Genomic DNA, 17,836 nt, shown 5'->3' with positions numbered 1-17,836 from the left:
CAAGCCCCCCTGACAAACCCCTTTGATGCAGCTTTTTCATCTCTGCTTCCTACAAAAGAGGAAGGATCCACTTATGCAAGGCCTGTAGTCAGCTTGGGGTAGGGTCAGAGACTCCAGGTAGTCCACCAGGGCTTCTCTGCTGCCAGTGGGTTATAGTGAAATCACTGAACTGTATCTCTGGAGAGAATATAAAAACTTTGAAAACATAGTGTTTCTTTTTTCCAGATGAGTCTGACTTATGTCTTTGCTATGTAGGGCCTTGATTGTCTTAAAGCATCAGTAGATTCTGGTTTAAAGGGAACATTGTATTGATAGTTTCTCAACTTTTTTGGAGCAGCTTTCTTTGAAGTTGACCCTGTTTGAGTGAAATGCGTGAGAATTTTCCACTGATTTCAATGGCTCTGTAATCAGTGGCTGTGAAATTACACTAATTGTTCACCCTGACTGAATTCGAGATTATACTGTTCATAGGAATGCAACTGTTGCTTTCATGGTAACTTAGCATACCATATTCAGGGTAAATTAACCTGTATCACACACTATGTTCACAGTCTGCTTCAGCAGATCATGCAGAAGAGAGGGTCTCACCACAGCGTGCTGGTTCAAATGCTTTAAAAGCAGGAAACTTTCCTGTTTTAAGAGTTCAGGCAATATGGGCATTTCTTTAACAGGCTTCAAAAGGCAAACTGCTTTAAAATTTGGATATCTGTTTCAGAGTACTTAGCATATTCTTACATTGCAAATACTTTCTTCTTTGAAATGTCTCAATTCTGTATCGAGATATTTCAAGCATTCATGACAAAAACCTGAGGTAAAGACTGTGGCTTTCCAGACAAAGCACTATTAACCTGTGCTAAATAAAAGATTTTAGGGTCAGTTTACCCTGTATCTTGTGAATACAATTTTGCTAATGCTACTGTATAATGCAGTCACTTAGGGGTCTTCACCAGCATCTGAGAGTGTTGGAGTCACTTAGTACTTAGCTTAATGTTTGATTTTAGCATATAAATTAGAGAACTGTATGTGTCTGTGCTTAGATGTAGCTATATAGCTGGAGAGCAAGTTCATAAAAATGTCTTTCATTTGCTTCTCCTTTGAGAAGCCTTGTGCTTTAAAATGTTGCTGCAGAAACACTTAGAGGGTTATCACAGGTAGAGTTGTCAGAGAAAATGGACATTGTTGTTTGGTATTAAAATCATGTATTCCAGATGTGGGCATTTGTTAGTCAGTCTGCTCTAAAATGACATACTGTTGAATCTTTAAAGGGCTTCAGTTTGGGAAAGCAAAATATGATTGGGCAAATTGCTAAAATATTTAAAGTGCAGCCTGTTAAAGCTTTTACTGTGAAGAGCATCACGTCAGAAGTTGTACGTGGTAAAAGCAAGTAATTGGCTTTCCATACTTATGCCAGTCAGTCAGCATGGGGTTCTGTTCCTATCCCTTCTACTTCATTGCAAATGCCTATAGGAACTTTGATATTTGTTTCAGAGGAGTGGAACTGGAAAGAAGAAAACTTACATGGTTGTGATGGTGTCAGAAAACCCAATTTAAAATTAAATTATTATTGGTATAGACAAGTACAGAAAGTTTTCGAAACTGCACCCAAAATTTAAAAATTAACTTCTTTTTTTGATATGCAGCTTTTGTTTAAAAATGTCCTTATTGAAAGCATGTTAAAGTGTAAATACATTTCATTTTTTTACTTTTATCCCTCTTTGTAAACAGCTCTTGGGATATCTTTTCCATCCATAATTCATAGTATTTTCCATTTATGTTGTCCTCAACTTGTTTTTCCCCAGGCATGACCCCTTGTTAATTCCTGGAAATGAGCAGATTGACAATATGGATGCCAATGTGAAAAAATATGACTCTACAGGGATGTTTCATTGGTGTCCAGCCAAAGACATTGAAAAGGTCATTTTGGTAGGTATTGATGATAAGTTGTGTTAAACCATAGAACTGATGTCTAATGGATTAATAAATTAGTCTCTACAATCACGAAATCCAGTGTATTGAAGTCAGGAGCACAGACTGGTGAAACCAAAGCTAGGATTTTTGGTTAAAGAATTCTGATCATTTAAATCTTTATGCACAGTGCAACAATAAAAATTTGTCCAGTATAGGGAATTTTGTTTTCATAAACTGAAATTTGCGTATTTGGTTTAAATCTTTAGAGAATTAAGATTAGAAATACTTAAATCCTTACATACCCCATTTTTCTCTTTACACAAGGCAGTAATGATTCTAACACAGGCAAGGGTTGTTTTGACTTGCCTCTTATTTATTGATGTTTATTCATTATTGTTAATTGATTTTTTATTTATTTTGCTCTCTTAGAACTTCTCTCTCAATTCCCAATATTTCAAGATGCCCAAACAGGCCAGAGCAAGTAGTGCTCCTACTCTATCTCTAGCATGTTGCAGTGAGCCCTGTCTATGTGTGTCTTATTTCTTTAACTGGGAAAACCCATCAAACTGACTCGAGTAATTAAAAACAATTAGGAGGCCTATCACAGCTTATTTAGAAAGTTTATGCCACTTGTGTTCATTTACTCACACCTAAGAGTAGCAAGTAACTGAGTGCAGATCTTGTACGCAAAACTGATTCTATTTGAAATGAACTCCCTGGTGGATCTTCACTTTGTCGCACTTCATAAAGCTTTTCCCGAGCCTGCTCTCTTAGATTTTCCTGCACTGTGGCATAGCGTAGCCAACGATGGTGACAGCCCAGTTATTCTAGCAATCAAGGGTTAAAAGCTTGTCTCCAGTTCTCCTCAGGGGTTTCTGTAATAACTCTGACATTGCCTGGAATTGCAATATCAGTGTTTAAACAGTCAAGCAAGTAAGTTCCAAATTTCAGAGATGGAACTTTGAGATGGAGTTTGCCTGAACAGCTTTAAATGGTATCATTTATTTGTAATCAGCAAGCAAGAAGGGGTAAAAGTGTAAAACACTTTGTAATAAACAGAGATAGAAATGTGCCTTTGTGCTATGAACACATTTTAGCTGACGAACTACCAGTTGCCCTACTTTGAAAAGTGTTCCTCCAAAAATGGTGCTGGGGAGTGACTGAATCATCATCTCTTGGTTATGCCGTGTTAGTTTTTTCCACTACCAGCCTGTGAATCTTCAAGTCTGTCCAGGTGCTTTCTGCTTCATACATCATCACAAATAAAGACACTGCCAGCAAAATGCTTCCCTACACCTTTTCAAACTTGCAGTCCACAATTTATGTCTATGTTCATTTCTATGCAAATTTAATGCTGTCCTTAGAGACTGCAGAAGTACAAATTAGTGCATAATTTGACGATGATGGGATTTCCCAGTTTGTCTTCTAATTGATACTTGGTGATGTCCCAGTCAGAAAATAATTCATTTTTCTGCCCAAGGTCTGTTTTGTCTCTGCGACATTTCAGCAGTACCCGATAGTAAGAAGGGATTTTGCCATATATGGCTACATACAGATTTATGGCTGATTTATGGAGTGACATTTTTCACATACCTGCTTTCAAGACTTGGTCTCTGTCTTGTAAAATCTGAGTATTCCAGATGTATAGGCAGAGGCATGGGACAGCTTACATGCTTCACTTGAGGATTCGCTCATGTCTTCTGCTGTTTGAAGGGCCAAGATGACTCTCTTGGTCAAGCTGTATGAAAATCAATATAATTGCCCTGGAGAAATTGAAAGCTCATGCATTTTTTAACAGATGAGAAAACTTCTAATCAGAGTTCCCATTCTTCTGACATAATGAGCATATCTGCTGCATATTCCAGTCTTAATTGCACACCACCATGCTTCTGTAATATAGAAGAATGGCATATACTATGGATAAGTGAGAGGAAAAATTTTGCAGTTCACCACTGTTTTAGTTTTGTTCCTTGGTAAAATTTCTGTGTAATGGTCCCATGTACAATTTCTTGGCAATACGTGGATGGATCTCCAGCTACTCGATGGACGACAACAATGTCAAGACTGGCTACAGAAATTAAGCTCATTTTTTCCTTGTGGCATTATTTAATCATCTTGGTGTTTGAGTTGCCTGCTCAACTGACCTAAACAATGCTGAAATTAGTGCAAAAATTTGTTCTCTCACTGAGACAAGAAAATAATTCTGGACATCGTTTAAATATTCTCCATGAGACCTGTTTCCTCAGTAAGTCCAATTGGCCTGAAAATTTAGTATTAGTCACAAACTTTCGCTTTGATTTTGTCACTGAGAGAAGCTCTGTGCAGTATAGTGGGCATCCATTGTAAAGCAGAGCAGTGTAGAGCATTCGTGGATTTCTTCTCAGGGTAACAGCAGCTTGTCTTTAAATAAGAGCTTTGACTCCAAGAGGCTGTGGTCCTCAATTCACAAGATCTGAGTAACATCACAAAGCCTTACTAGGAACACTGGACACTCAATATTTTCCTTTTCAAATTGGTCCTGAAAAAAACCCAGCTAGTGATTTTTCAACTAGGGTGTGATTTTGCATCTATCTTCCATAATCCTTAGCTAAATCCACAGTACTTTGTAACCAGAGTCACAATCCACATGTATAGAAACTTACACAGGACCAGAATTTGATCCAATACAATGTCTTCCCAAATGCTGAAGGATTTGCGAACAAGAACAAATTTTTTTTTTCTGCTGAGCACATTTAATGAAGGATAAATAAGGGTAAAATGAGCAGCTGTTACCAAACTACTTCTTTGTGCATGAACAATATTGACAGTTGTATTTTTCCTGGTTTTAAACTCAATATATGATTTAAGATGCCCTTTGTTTCATTTTTCCCTTGTCTTTTTGTTTTGTTTTGTTTTTTATTTTAGACTCGAAGTGAAGCAGCGATGACAGTTTTAAGTGGGCATGTAGTCGTTTGCATATTTGGGGATGTTACATCTGCTTTGATTGGATTAAGAAATTTAGTGATGCCATTACGAGCCAGCAACTTTCACTACCATGAACTCAAGCACATTGTGTTTGTGGGTTCACTTGAATACCTGAGAAGGGAATGGGAGACACTGCATAACTTCCCCAAGGTTTCAATCTTGCCTGTAAGTTCAAAAGCCATATTATTGATACTTTGTTATTTGGGACACCAACTGGACAGATTCATATTGACTTTGATCTTAGGCTTTTTTACTTTTGTCTGCTTATAGGCCTGAGGACTTAGATTTTCACTTTACTGTGTCTGTGAAAACAGAGCCCTGTGAGATCTTATTAGAAGATATTTGCTGCAGTGTTTGGCTCCTCATCATCCTCATCGGATGAATTTCAGCTGCTATCAGATGTATTAGCTGTGTTATGTATTGAACATTCACTGTAGTGCACTGCATGGAGCCGGTTCTGATGTTGTGATTTCCCTGACAGAACGACAGTAGTTATTTATGATATTATTTATGTATTTATACCCACAAAACCTTTGAAAAAAATATTGTTACTCTATCTACTTAATATTTATACATATTCATGTATTTATATGTAAAGACCTCCTGTGGACTGGCCTGCTTTATACGGAACACTGCCATGGCATTTCAGTACAGAGTCCTGTATGGAAGTACAGCAAAACCTGATCCTTTTTAAATCAATGAAAAGCTCTTATTGATTTTAGTAGGCACAACTACTAAAACTGCAAAGGTCCTTTTTCTCCTATGTGTCATTAAGATTCACTCAAATGACCAAAATGTAGAATCAAGAGCTCCAGGACTAAAAAATGAAGCCCTCCAAGCCAGTGATCTTAGGTAATCATAGCTGTAAATGACAAGTGGGAGCCCATGGTATAAGTATGAAAGAGAATGCTCTGCATGTTATATAGTAAAATTAGTTTAGATATTTTTTCCAGAAACAAAAATTATGGGTTCACTAGTTTTTAATAACTACATTTCAGCAGTTAAAAATAAATAAATCAATGATGGATGTAACCTTAACTGAATAACTGGGAAAATAGCTATAGAATGAAAGGACTGTCTTTGCTTTTTGATTAATTCAGACTGTAGGTCTTTGTTACTGTAAATGCAGTTTTAGTGTTAGCCCTTGGCATTTTTCTGTAACCTGATCCAACAGATGGTGTCACAAGATTCTCTGCTGTCACAAAAATGGTGTCAATATCAGATTTGGTCAGTTAATATCCTCCTTTTTCTGCCAATTCCTTTTAATTCCAGTCACTGTGAAGGCTAAAGACTAGGGAATCAGAATTAAATTGATAATACTCTTGAACTATCGAGCAGAATAGAATCCTGCTACTGCTTCCAGTATATAATGTGTATCCATTATTATAATATGTTTTTGGAAAGTTTAGATTCTGAATTCTGAAGAGGCATTAAAGAAATGTACACCAGCTTTACTTTCCCCAGTTTACACCAAAATTCAGAATAGCTTTAGATTAATTTTGACCTGAACAGCTTAGACGATGCACCTTTAAAAATACAGAATATTATAAAGGAATTGTATCTCACATAGAAATCAAGGGTGCTGAAGACCACACAGACTTCATTACTTTTTTCCCACTTTTTTTTCCCCAGCCTATCTGGTTCAAAATGGTGATATAAGGTTAAAAATAGCAGCAATTTTCTGATCTAATTATACTAATTAAAAAATGTACTTAAGTTTCTGAGATTATACTTGTAGAAAATTGTGTTAAAGGGAGGCCACTTTCCTACTTCTCTGTGCTTTGGTTGACGAGGTAAAACTTGCTGCTGCTATCTGATGGAGATGTGATTATAGCTGAATACAAAAACATTTGTTCTGGTTTAAAGAAAAAAATTGGAATTTAAAATCTGTATTAAAAGAGGCCTTTAGGCTGCTGAATAAACTCTTAAAAAGTAGGCAAATGCCAATTTTAAATATCCTCAGGCAGCCTTAATTCTGTCCCTTTGCATAAAATCATTAGGAGTGAGCCTTTAATTAATTACATTATTGCATATTATTTTTCCCCATAGGACTCCTGCTTCACTTGGTGTGCAGTACAGGCACAAAGAGCAGGATTAAGGTGGCTGGAATAATCGTGTTCTAACTTTTGAGCAGTTTATAATGAAATCGTATCTGTTTGATACACATTGTTTTTCACAAGGTTTCACGCCTCAAATTATTGAAAGTTACATGGAATAATTAAGCTGGCAATCACTGAATAAGAATTGGGCTCTTCCTACACTCTGTGCATTTTAAAATCACTTTTGCTGTGAGTACTCTCAGTGGACTTCAGGAGATATTCACCATTTATGATCAGGAGATGGAAGAGCAGGGTCTTGTCTTGATTTTATGAAAGTCGCTGCGTGACAAGGGGACAGTTATGTCTCCTCATCATTAGGGTCTTTGAGTTCCAAACCACGTGAGGCAGCAGAGCAGAATCTAGTTTCCATTAAAAAAAAAAGTGTTTTTCCTGAACCTTGCAGCCCCTGTGATGTAGACTTAATACTCTGTAACTATAGTTGTGGACTGTTGGATGTGAAAAGCATGTGTAATTTTAAACAAAAAATACCATGTCAAGTGTCATATCTCAGTTTTGTTTACTATGAAAAAAATCCACAGGCTACCACAGCATTTCATTTTAGTGACTGCATTCTCTGATTGAGGATTGTGGAGCAGGGACTGTTGCACAAGTTGTGCCCATTAGGATAAAGTCCTGTTTCTGTTTCAAAGGGTTTAATCACACAGCTTTGAAGCTCAGTGTGTTTTCCTTCTAGAAGCACCAAAAGCGTGCTTCAAAAAGGATTAACCTTTTCTGTGTATTGCTTTAGGTTGAAAAAATAGCTTTATCCTGATTGCATTTCAAATGTGCCGGACACGTAATGCTTTCCTGTTTAAATTGCTGTTCTTTTGCCCAAGACCATTGTGACTTGGTAGTAGATAAATAGACATTTAAAACACCCCCCTTGTTATATTCAGAGAGCCAGAGGTTGCCACATGATAGCAACTTAAATCAAAACAATTTCAAGTCACCGATGAGATGTAGAATGCTGGCATTATTCCTGTTTCTTGTTTGTTAGTAATAGCTTGACTGAGTATTGAGACTGAACCTAAAATGCTGCCATCAGCACCAACTACCCTTTAGATTAGCACACATCTCCTATTCCCTGGCACATAGTTAGACCAGCTTAATGTCAGAGCATAAAAAAGATACTTGTTAAATAATTTCCCAAAGCTCCTTCTCAATCTTTAATTTGTTTTTCTTTTTTCCCCTCTTCTGCACCCCCCCTTTTTTTTCCCTGTGCCGAAGGGTACGCCATTAAGTCGGGCTGATTTAAGGGCTGTCAACATCAACCTCTGCGACATGTGCGTTATCCTGTCAGCCAATCAGAATAATATTGATGATGCTTCGCTGCAGGACAAGGAATGCATCTTGGCGTCACTCAACATCAAATCTATGCAGTTTGATGACAGCATTGGGGTCTTGCAGGCTAATTCCCAAGGTAAGGACTGCCCTATAATACTTCTCTGCAGTGCCTACAGGGGACAGGACCTGGCAGGAAGAATATCCCTCACTCAGTAATTCAAAGAGCCCTACATCAGCTTGCTTGACAGTTAAACCTGCTGATTGGTATGATGGCTTTTAAAGGGACAGTCACGTAGTTTCTCTGCTACATCACAAAGCACATCATTCAGAGAAAAAATGAATGAACATGAAACTGGCATTTTTTCTCATTTTAAAATTTTCCTAGATAATATATAAAACCGTCATTTTCTCACTGTGACTTTCTTACATGGAGAGTTGCTGTTGTATAACCAGTGATAACTTGCAATTATTATTTGGAATATCTGAAGTTTCTGTCCAACAAAATATCTTTTTATGTAGAGCACATTAAAACTGCAAAGAAAATACAAGTTTGAGTAATACCAGCCAAAAAGTAAAATAAAAAAGAACAAGAACTTTAAATTTTCTTTACAGCTCTGGCACCTTCTTGCTCAAGAAGTTAACTGAGAGTTAACTCAAAGCTGATTTCTTCCCATAGTTTGACATGTACTCATCCCATTTAAGGACATTAAACAAAATCCTTCAATCTTTCCTGAGAGTAGGGGACTGATTCATAGGTAGCCAAAGGCTATTTTACACCATCTATGCCTGTGCAAAGCAGCTGCAAAGCAGTCATAAGCACCCCAGCAAAGACCATCAGAGTAAAAACAATCATCTCCCCATCCCTGAAGCGTCTTGCAGCTTATGCAGCTGAAGTCCTACCTTTGATAAACCTATTAGCTGCTGCAGTAAATATTCCCTCTGGATCTAGTTTTGCTATAAATGTAGGTGGAAAGGATTGTGCTTTGGTCTGCAGTTTCCCTGTGAGCCTGATCGAGAGGTAGTTTTCTCTCAAGGACGGTGAGAACTAAGATTAAGTTCAGGTTTTCCTCTTTACACTCTTATCAGGAAATAGGAATTATGTGCCAAAAATTAGAGGCTGCAGTGTAACTTCTTGAATATAGAAACTTGAACATAGAAAATTCTTTCTTAGAATCTGCATTAAAATGGTGGAATTATATTGTACCAGGAAGCTAAAAGCTTGAAGTTTTCAAAGTCAGATCAGACAGTTTTCTGGATAAAAAGTAGATTTAGAGAAGAAAAGGAAGAAACTGGTTGTTTTCAATCCCATGAGTGTTCAAAGTTTCAAATCTTTGGTCTGGAAATAATACAACTCCAAATATTTTAGAGTTCTTTCCTCATAAATTTGTGAGACCAGCTTGCTCACGCTCTGATAGCTTATAGTTATGATTAAGAAACTCATTGCAGAAGTGGAAGACAGGCATAGAGGTTCCTTGTTTCACTGATCTAGACCTGGGATTTGAAATTCTGTATCTCAAAACTAAATGGGTACTTTCACTACCAGGCTAATGGCTACTCTTTGATGAATCTCTCTCAGTCTCCTATCACACACATAATTAAAATAATCAAGAATCTCTTCTTGAGCATGAGCAGTCTGAGAGAATTTTCTGTCTTTGCTCAGAAGTTAGAGACATTTTCAGGACTGTTGTATTTACCTCTTGGTGTACACAGCATCTCACACCATCCCTCAGTGAGGATGGAGGAAACTTACCAATATCCAGTCTTGCGCACTACATGATCACCTGTCATTTTTTACTCCCCATCCTTGGAGGTATTCAAGACCTGACTGCATAAAGCTCGAAGAAGCTGAGCTGACCTTGTAGTTGACACTGCTTAGAGCAGGAAATAAGACCGGAGACCTTCCAATGTCCCTTCCAGACTGAATTGTTCTGTGAATCTCTAATACCCAGGTTGCTGCTACAGCAATAGCCCCTATAGGTCAGGAAGCGTACACTGGCCATGGTCCAAATCCCTTTAGCCCTGTTAAATGTTGCTGATGCAGAGAAGAGGAGGAACAATAGGTGAGCATATTCTTAGAAATTTTTGACATTACTTCAGGTAAATACCAGATTGCATGTTAAAAAATAAAAGGTCATTCTTTCGGTAGCTGTTCTGGGGAAACAGGGCATGACACAAGGCAGGCAACCAGCAGCCTGTTTTAATTGGGATCACTGAATAAGGAGGGGTTCTTCCAAGCTGAGTTGCTTCAGAAAATAATTATCTTCACAGTAAATTCTCTGTGTATGATATCCACAACTCCTGAATTGGTTGCATTCCTTTCAGTACAGTAAATTTTCACAGAAGACCTTAAATAAAATGATTAGACTGTCAGAAGCAGTTAGATCAGTAGATAGCACAAATTTTACTGGAAATTATATGCAATGTGACATTTTTGTCTGTGAAATGCAGCTTTAACATACGGTGGACACAACTATCATGACAATTATATAAACCAGGTGATTCAACTTTTGCTGGTCAACAAGCAGTGTATTAGAACAAACTCAGAGATTCTTACTGGCAATTTAGTGCCTTTATTTACAGAGCAAGTTGTTATTTTTCATTTGTGTATTGCTTGACATACTTATCCTTAACACGTTAACTGATAAAAACTTCAAGTATTGCCAATCTTAGTTTTTCTAGATCTTATTGTATGATTTTGAATTAAGACATCCTCATCAACATCGTGCTTTGGATCTTCTGTGTCGTTATTTTATGTTACTTCTGCTACTGATCATCAGAAACCCTGGCATTAGAAAATCTGGAGGTATGGCAGAAGGTCAGTTGACCTGTGACAGGGTGTTGAAAAGAGAAGAAATAAAGCAAAATATGTGAGCAGTCTGAGAAACATATGGGCTGAGCTTCAAGATTTTTGGTGAGGGATTTAGCAGTATGACCTTACCCTTGCTATTCTGAGTAAATATGTTGTATTATATATGTATAGTTATGTAGTCACCGAGCAGTGGAATCTCATATGAAAACCTGATATATAATTTATGTTTACATTTCTGAGAAATAAAAATACAGTCATTTACTTGATAGGTTATTGAATGTACAAGGATCTTTCTAGTTTGTATCTGTGATTATTTCATTTCAGCATCAGGCAAAAGATGACACCAGTACAAGAAGGGTGCCATAAAAAGCAGGATGCAAATTTTATTTAACAATCAGATAAGCCATAATCGTTGGCAAGTGTTGAAGTACAGGGCTATATCTATAACTCCTTTGCTCTAAGTTGGTAGCAGGAGAAGAATCCACAAATTTTGGGATTTCATTCCCTTTTTCCCAGAGCCTCATCCTCATTACATACTTTAACACTAAAGTCACTCCCAGTCCTAGGCATATAAGCATTCATCACTAGCCAACCCTCTGTATCCCTCCAAACATGCCCTTTCCAGCCAGGGACAGAGCTTTGAAATGGAACCCTGGTGCAGCCCGAGAGGAAAGGTCTTGTAGAAGGAACAGGTGGGTGGACACATGACAGGAAGCTTTGCTGAAAGGGAAAGTTCTATGACAATAGGGCTGCCAATTCCCAATGGATTAAGTTAACTGCTGAAAAATCAGCTCTGTATTATTCTGGTTTGCATCAACAAGGGATTTTCTCATTACTAGTTCAAGATGAAGTTAAAACACACACAGCTATTCTCATACAGAAATGAAGACTTGAAAGTACCTCCTTATGGTGTTAAAATATCCCCAGGTTTTTGGACTGGTTAACAGTAATTATCTGGACCTTCTACAAGTAGTGTGGAAACACTTTTGTCCTCTGGCCTGCCTGCCTTGGATCGTAACTGATCCAGCAGAACTGCATCTTGTCCAAGCACGGTGCTCTGCCTCAACCTTCCGCAGAAGAAAAATCCAACTCAAAATTCCAAGACACAGGAAAAAAATAATATTCTGGACCAGAGCTACAAATGACCTGGAGTATCCAGAGGGGATGGCAGTAAACTATCTAAGTTGTCAAATCTATGTTCATCATCAGCTGTCTGGCAACATACGACCAAATGCATGGCTACACAGAACTACAAGTGGAAACAAGCTGTCTTCCTTAGGAGGAAAAGCTTACTAACAGTTCTGAAAGGATTTGCTGGTCTCCTTTACATAAAGTGTGTACTTCTACTCCAAAAGAACAGGCAGTTCTTTCAAATTGGATCTGTCCTGTTCAAAGTTCTCAGGTTGAAAATGTTCTCATGGCTGTCTGCATTGATAGTTTCAAAGCTGACTGTGCAACTCCGTAGGCTTGCTAGAGGTTAGGGCTGCAGACTCTAATGTCCTGAAAATGAGCTTTTGGAAATCATCAGGGCAGTTCATTGCCTTTGGGAGACCTATAACCTGGATTCCAAGGACAGAAAGACCAAAGCGGATCCCACTGAAGCTGCATCAAAATATTGCTTTCATTAAGATATCTCCGATTTTGAAGTACAGAATGCTGTAAAGAGGGAGCTTGGCCCACCTCTTCACAAAATTACTCATAAACTCAGCCAAATGGCTTATTTGTGACAAGGAAGCCCTGTGTTTATCTTGATTTCCTCTTATAGATCTTGACTTCCTAGAACGATCTTAAAGAGGTATGTGTTTGTGTTGGAGAAAATGGTCACCCCTAGGTACTAGAGATTGGTTTTTACTGTCCTTTCTGTTTCTCATTCTGTTCCCTAAAATAGAAATTGAGATTATTTTATCAAGAAGTGTTTTGGAGAGCAGACCAGAGAACTTTAGACCCATAGTCATAACATGTGCTCCCTAGTCATAACATTTTTCCAAAGCACCCAGGAGGACTGAGTATGGGGTAGGTTCTTCCTTGGCTGTTAAGTTGGCAGGCCCCCAGTAATTTTCCTTTCCTTCATTTTGTTGACATTTACATCCTTTCTTCTTCAAGTACCATCTATTGACTATTCCCATTTAGTTCTTCATGTTTCTTGTTTTTTCTTAGAGCCCTACCTTGTGGGAATTTTACTTGTTATTTTATCCACCAGATGAACATGGCCAAACACAAAATATTTATCTTCAGTTGTAACTAAAGCTGCTATTTGGCTTTCTTCCCAAAACCCAGAAAGACAATTATACCTAACAGTTTAGAGATTTATAAATAGTGTACCAGAGTAGCTTCTGGGTAGTAACTTTAGATATCCAACTCAATAATTTTCTTTTATTGGATAGTGATTTAGAGCTTATTTTGAGTCCTATATAATAAGAGCAGTACATTTCATTAAAAAACACTTACTAAACAATAAAGAAAAGTGATCTTATAGCTCCAAGCAGGTCTACAGGACAGAAAGGGGAGGCTGTATAGTAACATTTTGTCCATAGACATTCTAAGACAGATCACAGTACAGCAGTGTAGATGTATTTCAGCAAAGTAGCAATTGCAGTTGTTTTCTGAATGACTTCAACTTACGAGAATTTTCCCTGGGAATACTATTTCTATACATGAGTGATCTTTTTAGGGCCTTCATTTACAGTTCTCATAATAGATCCTCCAACAAGAAAGAATAAAGAGAAAAGCATTAAGATTGGATGAACTCCTGGGTAATACATTTCATACATCGTGGCAGGATTCTTCTGGGGAAAATCCTATAAAACCAAGTAAACATACTCAGAATTTTACACATGACTTTCAAGTGTAACAGATCACACAAGGTAAAGTAGCCCTGTACAAGTTTAATTTCATTTGATCCAGTTCCTTAAAAATCACTTTAAACTTCATTGTCATCTTTTGTTGGAGCTGTCTTAAACTTCGATTGAAAGGACAGAAACAGCCACAGAGTTTCATTAGATTTATTTCACAATCTGATCATTAATTCTTATATCATTGCAATTTTTTATGGACTTAGTCTCACAATTTGCTGCAAGAAATTTATTATTAAGATGAATTTAAGATCTGGTTTCCATTGTGCTTGCAGATAATATATTCTTTTCCACCTCTCCTGATTAATAAATCTTAATTGCTTTACAAGTTAACAAAAAGGCAGAAAAACCATATTATCGAGACTGAAAATGAGAGAAAATTCTTAAATAAGGGGAAAAGATAAATATTGTCTGAAGTGCTTTGTTAGCAAAGGGTTTGTGCCACTTTGAGATAACTGTATTGTAATGCTCTTAGAGAAAACTTTTTATAAATTCAAAGCAATAGTTTTATTCCTGAAGGAGGGGGGTTTAGTGAATGTTCAATCTTATTTCTCTTACTTTATAGTCATAAGTTTTAAAGTTAACATTTCAGAATATAGGTTTGGATAATCACAGATGCAGTTAATTTTTAGGCTGTTATGGAATTCAGTATTCTGTGGCAACTCCAGCACTGCTCCTATGTTTAATTTGTTACATTTAATGCAAATGTAGGAATAAAGAACCTTACTTTCAAATACAGAAAATCAAACTCTATTTAGCTGCACTAAATAATTGCAGAGTTTAAGGAGCTACTTAACCTGCTTAGGAAAGCTTATGAGTAAATGCAGAATATTAAATGTAGATGTAATATTAAAAATAAATAAATGAATAATGCTGGCAAAAAGTGAAAGATTTGGGGTAGTTTTTAAAAGTGTCAAAGTGAGCTATGACACTAGCTTTATTCTTTTCAACCCTTAGATTCCTGTGTGTCTTTGTATATATTTTTAGACTGCAGAATGCTTGTTATACTTAAAGATAGCTCATAATTACCTAATTCACATATGTGTTTTGAAAGATATTCTCTAAGACAATATCAGTCCTACCAGTCACATTTGCAAAAATGGTATCTTGCATTGATGTCAGTGTTATTGGTTTGAGGACTGATAGTTTAGTGTAGGAGTTACACCTGATTAAGGATGTTTTTATACTGGGTTCTGAATGTTCCTTGTATTTTTGTTAGCATCAGTTGTTGCAAAAATAATAATAATCCAATTAACAAAATTTTCTACTTGGTTGATTGGTTATTTTTTAACTAACTGAATTTTGAAGTGTTTGTTGTATTTACTATTTTTCAAAACAAAGGCAGACCATCCTAAGTAATGAAGTTAATAACTGAAAAATGAGATAAGGGCCAGACATGTCCCATATCACTATTTACTCACAAAAAATAGTCCAATTTTTGAAGATCAGGTCACTGTGATAAATAACTCAGTATTACCTTTTTGCAACATGCACATAATTTCTTATCCTGCTGAACTAGATATATCAGCTGATAGCTGTTATTTATTTTATGGTAGCACACTGGAGCTCTAGATGGAATTAAGAGCTTGTTGTCATAGTCCTGATATATACAAGAATAAAATATGGCCTTTGCCCTGGCAAGTTTACAATCTGATGCCTTGCTTGTTCCAAAACTCATGTGCAATGTTGTACAGGTTAATAAATCTCTCTGACTTCAATGAAACTGTCCACCTGTGTAAAGTTAGATTATGTGCAGGTCTTTGCAGGATTTGGACTTAAATAAACTAAAGAGACTGGGTGGGAGAGAGGCTTTTCACTCAACTTTTTTCCTGTGCTGTAGAAACCAGCTCTGTTAGGACCTTGCTAGGCTTCCAGTTTCCACATGAAACCCTTGACAGGAAAGGTCCCACACAGCATCCTTCACATTTTTGTACTTTTCCTTGCACCTGGACACCAATGTTGCCTGCTGGAATTACATACAAAAAGTAGTTTCCCACCTCCCTCAAAGTTTTCCTGGAAAGAGAGAAAAACTATTAAGAAACGAGGGTTTTCAATTCTGTTGCTTATAAAACACTAAAAATGTGTTGGATGAATGGCTGGAGAGACACATTTCTTTGACACAGTTTCTCTGTATTTGAGAAATGCTACAGGGTTCTAGGCCAAATACCTTTAAGTTTTCACAATTGCTTCTTCCTCTTCTGCTTTAAGACACCTTCTGCTTCAGCCAGAGAAAAATAAAACTGGGTGAACTACGTAGATAATACAGTACATCAAATGTGATCTCACACTTAAACTCTATTTAACCATCCCAAAACTGTTATAAATTGATGGTAACTCTATTTTATTATTATTTGCTGTTCAACATCTCAGAAGCAAACCCCCTATTATGAAGGTGTACTATTTTGTGCATTTCTGATGCTGAGGAATAAAAAAAAAGCACTCTTTTTATGAGCATTAATTATACACCAGGCAAGGAAGCAATTGCCTCTATGTTATGAAATATTAAATCAAAATGCTTCCTGTTCCCAGATGTCCCAGAGATAAATACAGCAGTATTTTGAAGCCCCACTTGGAGCTGTTTTCCCTGCAAATTTATAGTTTTGTCTCCATTTTCAGAAAACCCTGTTTTATGTGAAGTATAGCACTCTTGGTAGTTTTTAAGGAGCAAACTCCTCTGGAGTTGCCTATGTAGGCAACAACTCTTATGTAGATTGCACACAAGGGATCTGAAGTTGAAAGGCTCCTTTAAGATGACAAATGGGTTGAAAGTGTTATTGTCTTTGATTGCATGCCTTACATCATCTGTATGTAGGAATAAGAGAGCTATACTTTATCTTTAGCCATTTTATAAATATTTAAGTCCTTATAGTTGCCTAAAGATATTAAAGCATATTTTACAGTAGTTGGAATATAAATATTATATATAGCACAAGATACCAAAGTAGTTTAATGAATTCATAATTTTCTGTTCACTTTTATTGGAATGTGTTTTATGTTCCAAAACTTCCATTTAAAGAATAAGAAACCATTCTGCTCCCTGACAAGATGTAAGCCAAAAGTGAATGTAATCAAGATGGTAATATGAGGCTTCAATTAGCAAGAAGAAAGGGAATGTGAGTATTAGAATGTACTGCACCAACCTCTGTATTTTAAATTAAAAAAAAAAAATTTTTAACAAACCCATATGTAAGTCTTTAAGAAACTTTAAGGTGTTTTGCATTTCCCTCTGTGTATTTTCTAAAAGTTCTTAATTGTATAAGAAGATGCATATCTAGATCCAATTATACAAAGGAAAATTTTTTAAATTTGAACTTAATTTTCAAAAATAACCAACCATAAAAATGTTATGACATTAAATGTGTAAAAGGTCTGTGTTTCATGGCTTTGAATACAAAGGTATGTTGAGGTTATAATTCTAAATCTTTCAAATTCCCATCAAATATAAAAAATTCTTTTTAATATTTCACAGTTTAACTATTTCCCAGTAGGAGTCCATGCTGGGTAATGCTTGCTAATTACCCATAACAAAAGTAGACACACAATGCTGGTAAATTACCTGACCCTTTGCATTTTAATGAGACAACAAGGATTTCATGAAGTGATGTTGTTTCAGTGGTTAATGGTGTCAGCAATGTTGTAATTGTAGGCTGAGGCACATTAGCTGCACAACCACATGTAGGCAGGGTTTCTCTCAACAGGCCCTTTGGAGAATAGAACAGGGTATTATCATTAAGCCTATGTCATTTGCATGCTGCTAATCACTTACTTTATTATCTTGTGTATCCATTGTCTTTCTTTAATTGCTCTTTAAATGAAAATTAAAAATAGTTCCAATGCCCACGATACTTGTGATAGCATCTTGATTATGAAGATAACTTCAAGAAAATGGAACATATAGATAATGTATTGCAGGAATACAA

General features: G+C 36.6%; 1 protein-coding gene across 50 annotated transcripts in view; it reads left to right on the top strand.

The window, feature by feature from the left end:
• The window catches only part of KCNMA1 (potassium calcium-activated channel subfamily M alpha 1), a 439,613-nt gene that overhangs the window by 386,591 nt on the left and 35,186 nt on the right, over positions 1–17,836 (top strand). For all 50 annotated transcript variants that reach the window (XM_048311474.1, XM_048311473.1, XM_048311468.1 and 47 more), the window contains 3 exons: positions 1,800–1,923; positions 4,813–5,037; positions 8,199–8,391. In XM_048311474.1, coding sequence (XP_048167431.1) covers positions 1,800–1,923; positions 4,813–5,037; positions 8,199–8,391 — 542 coding nt within the window. The remainder of the gene's footprint in view (positions 1–1,799; positions 1,924–4,812; positions 5,038–8,198; positions 8,392–17,836) is intronic.

The sequence above is a fragment of the Corvus hawaiiensis genome, chromosome 8 (genome assembly GCF_020740725.1).
Source record: "Corvus hawaiiensis isolate bCorHaw1 chromosome 8, bCorHaw1.pri.cur, whole genome shotgun sequence".
In the NCBI taxonomy this organism is placed as follows: Eukaryota; Metazoa; Chordata; class Aves; order Passeriformes; family Corvidae; genus Corvus; species Corvus hawaiiensis.
The sequence above is the reverse complement of the archived record's forward strand: the minus strand, read 5'-3'. Positions and strand labels throughout refer to the sequence as shown.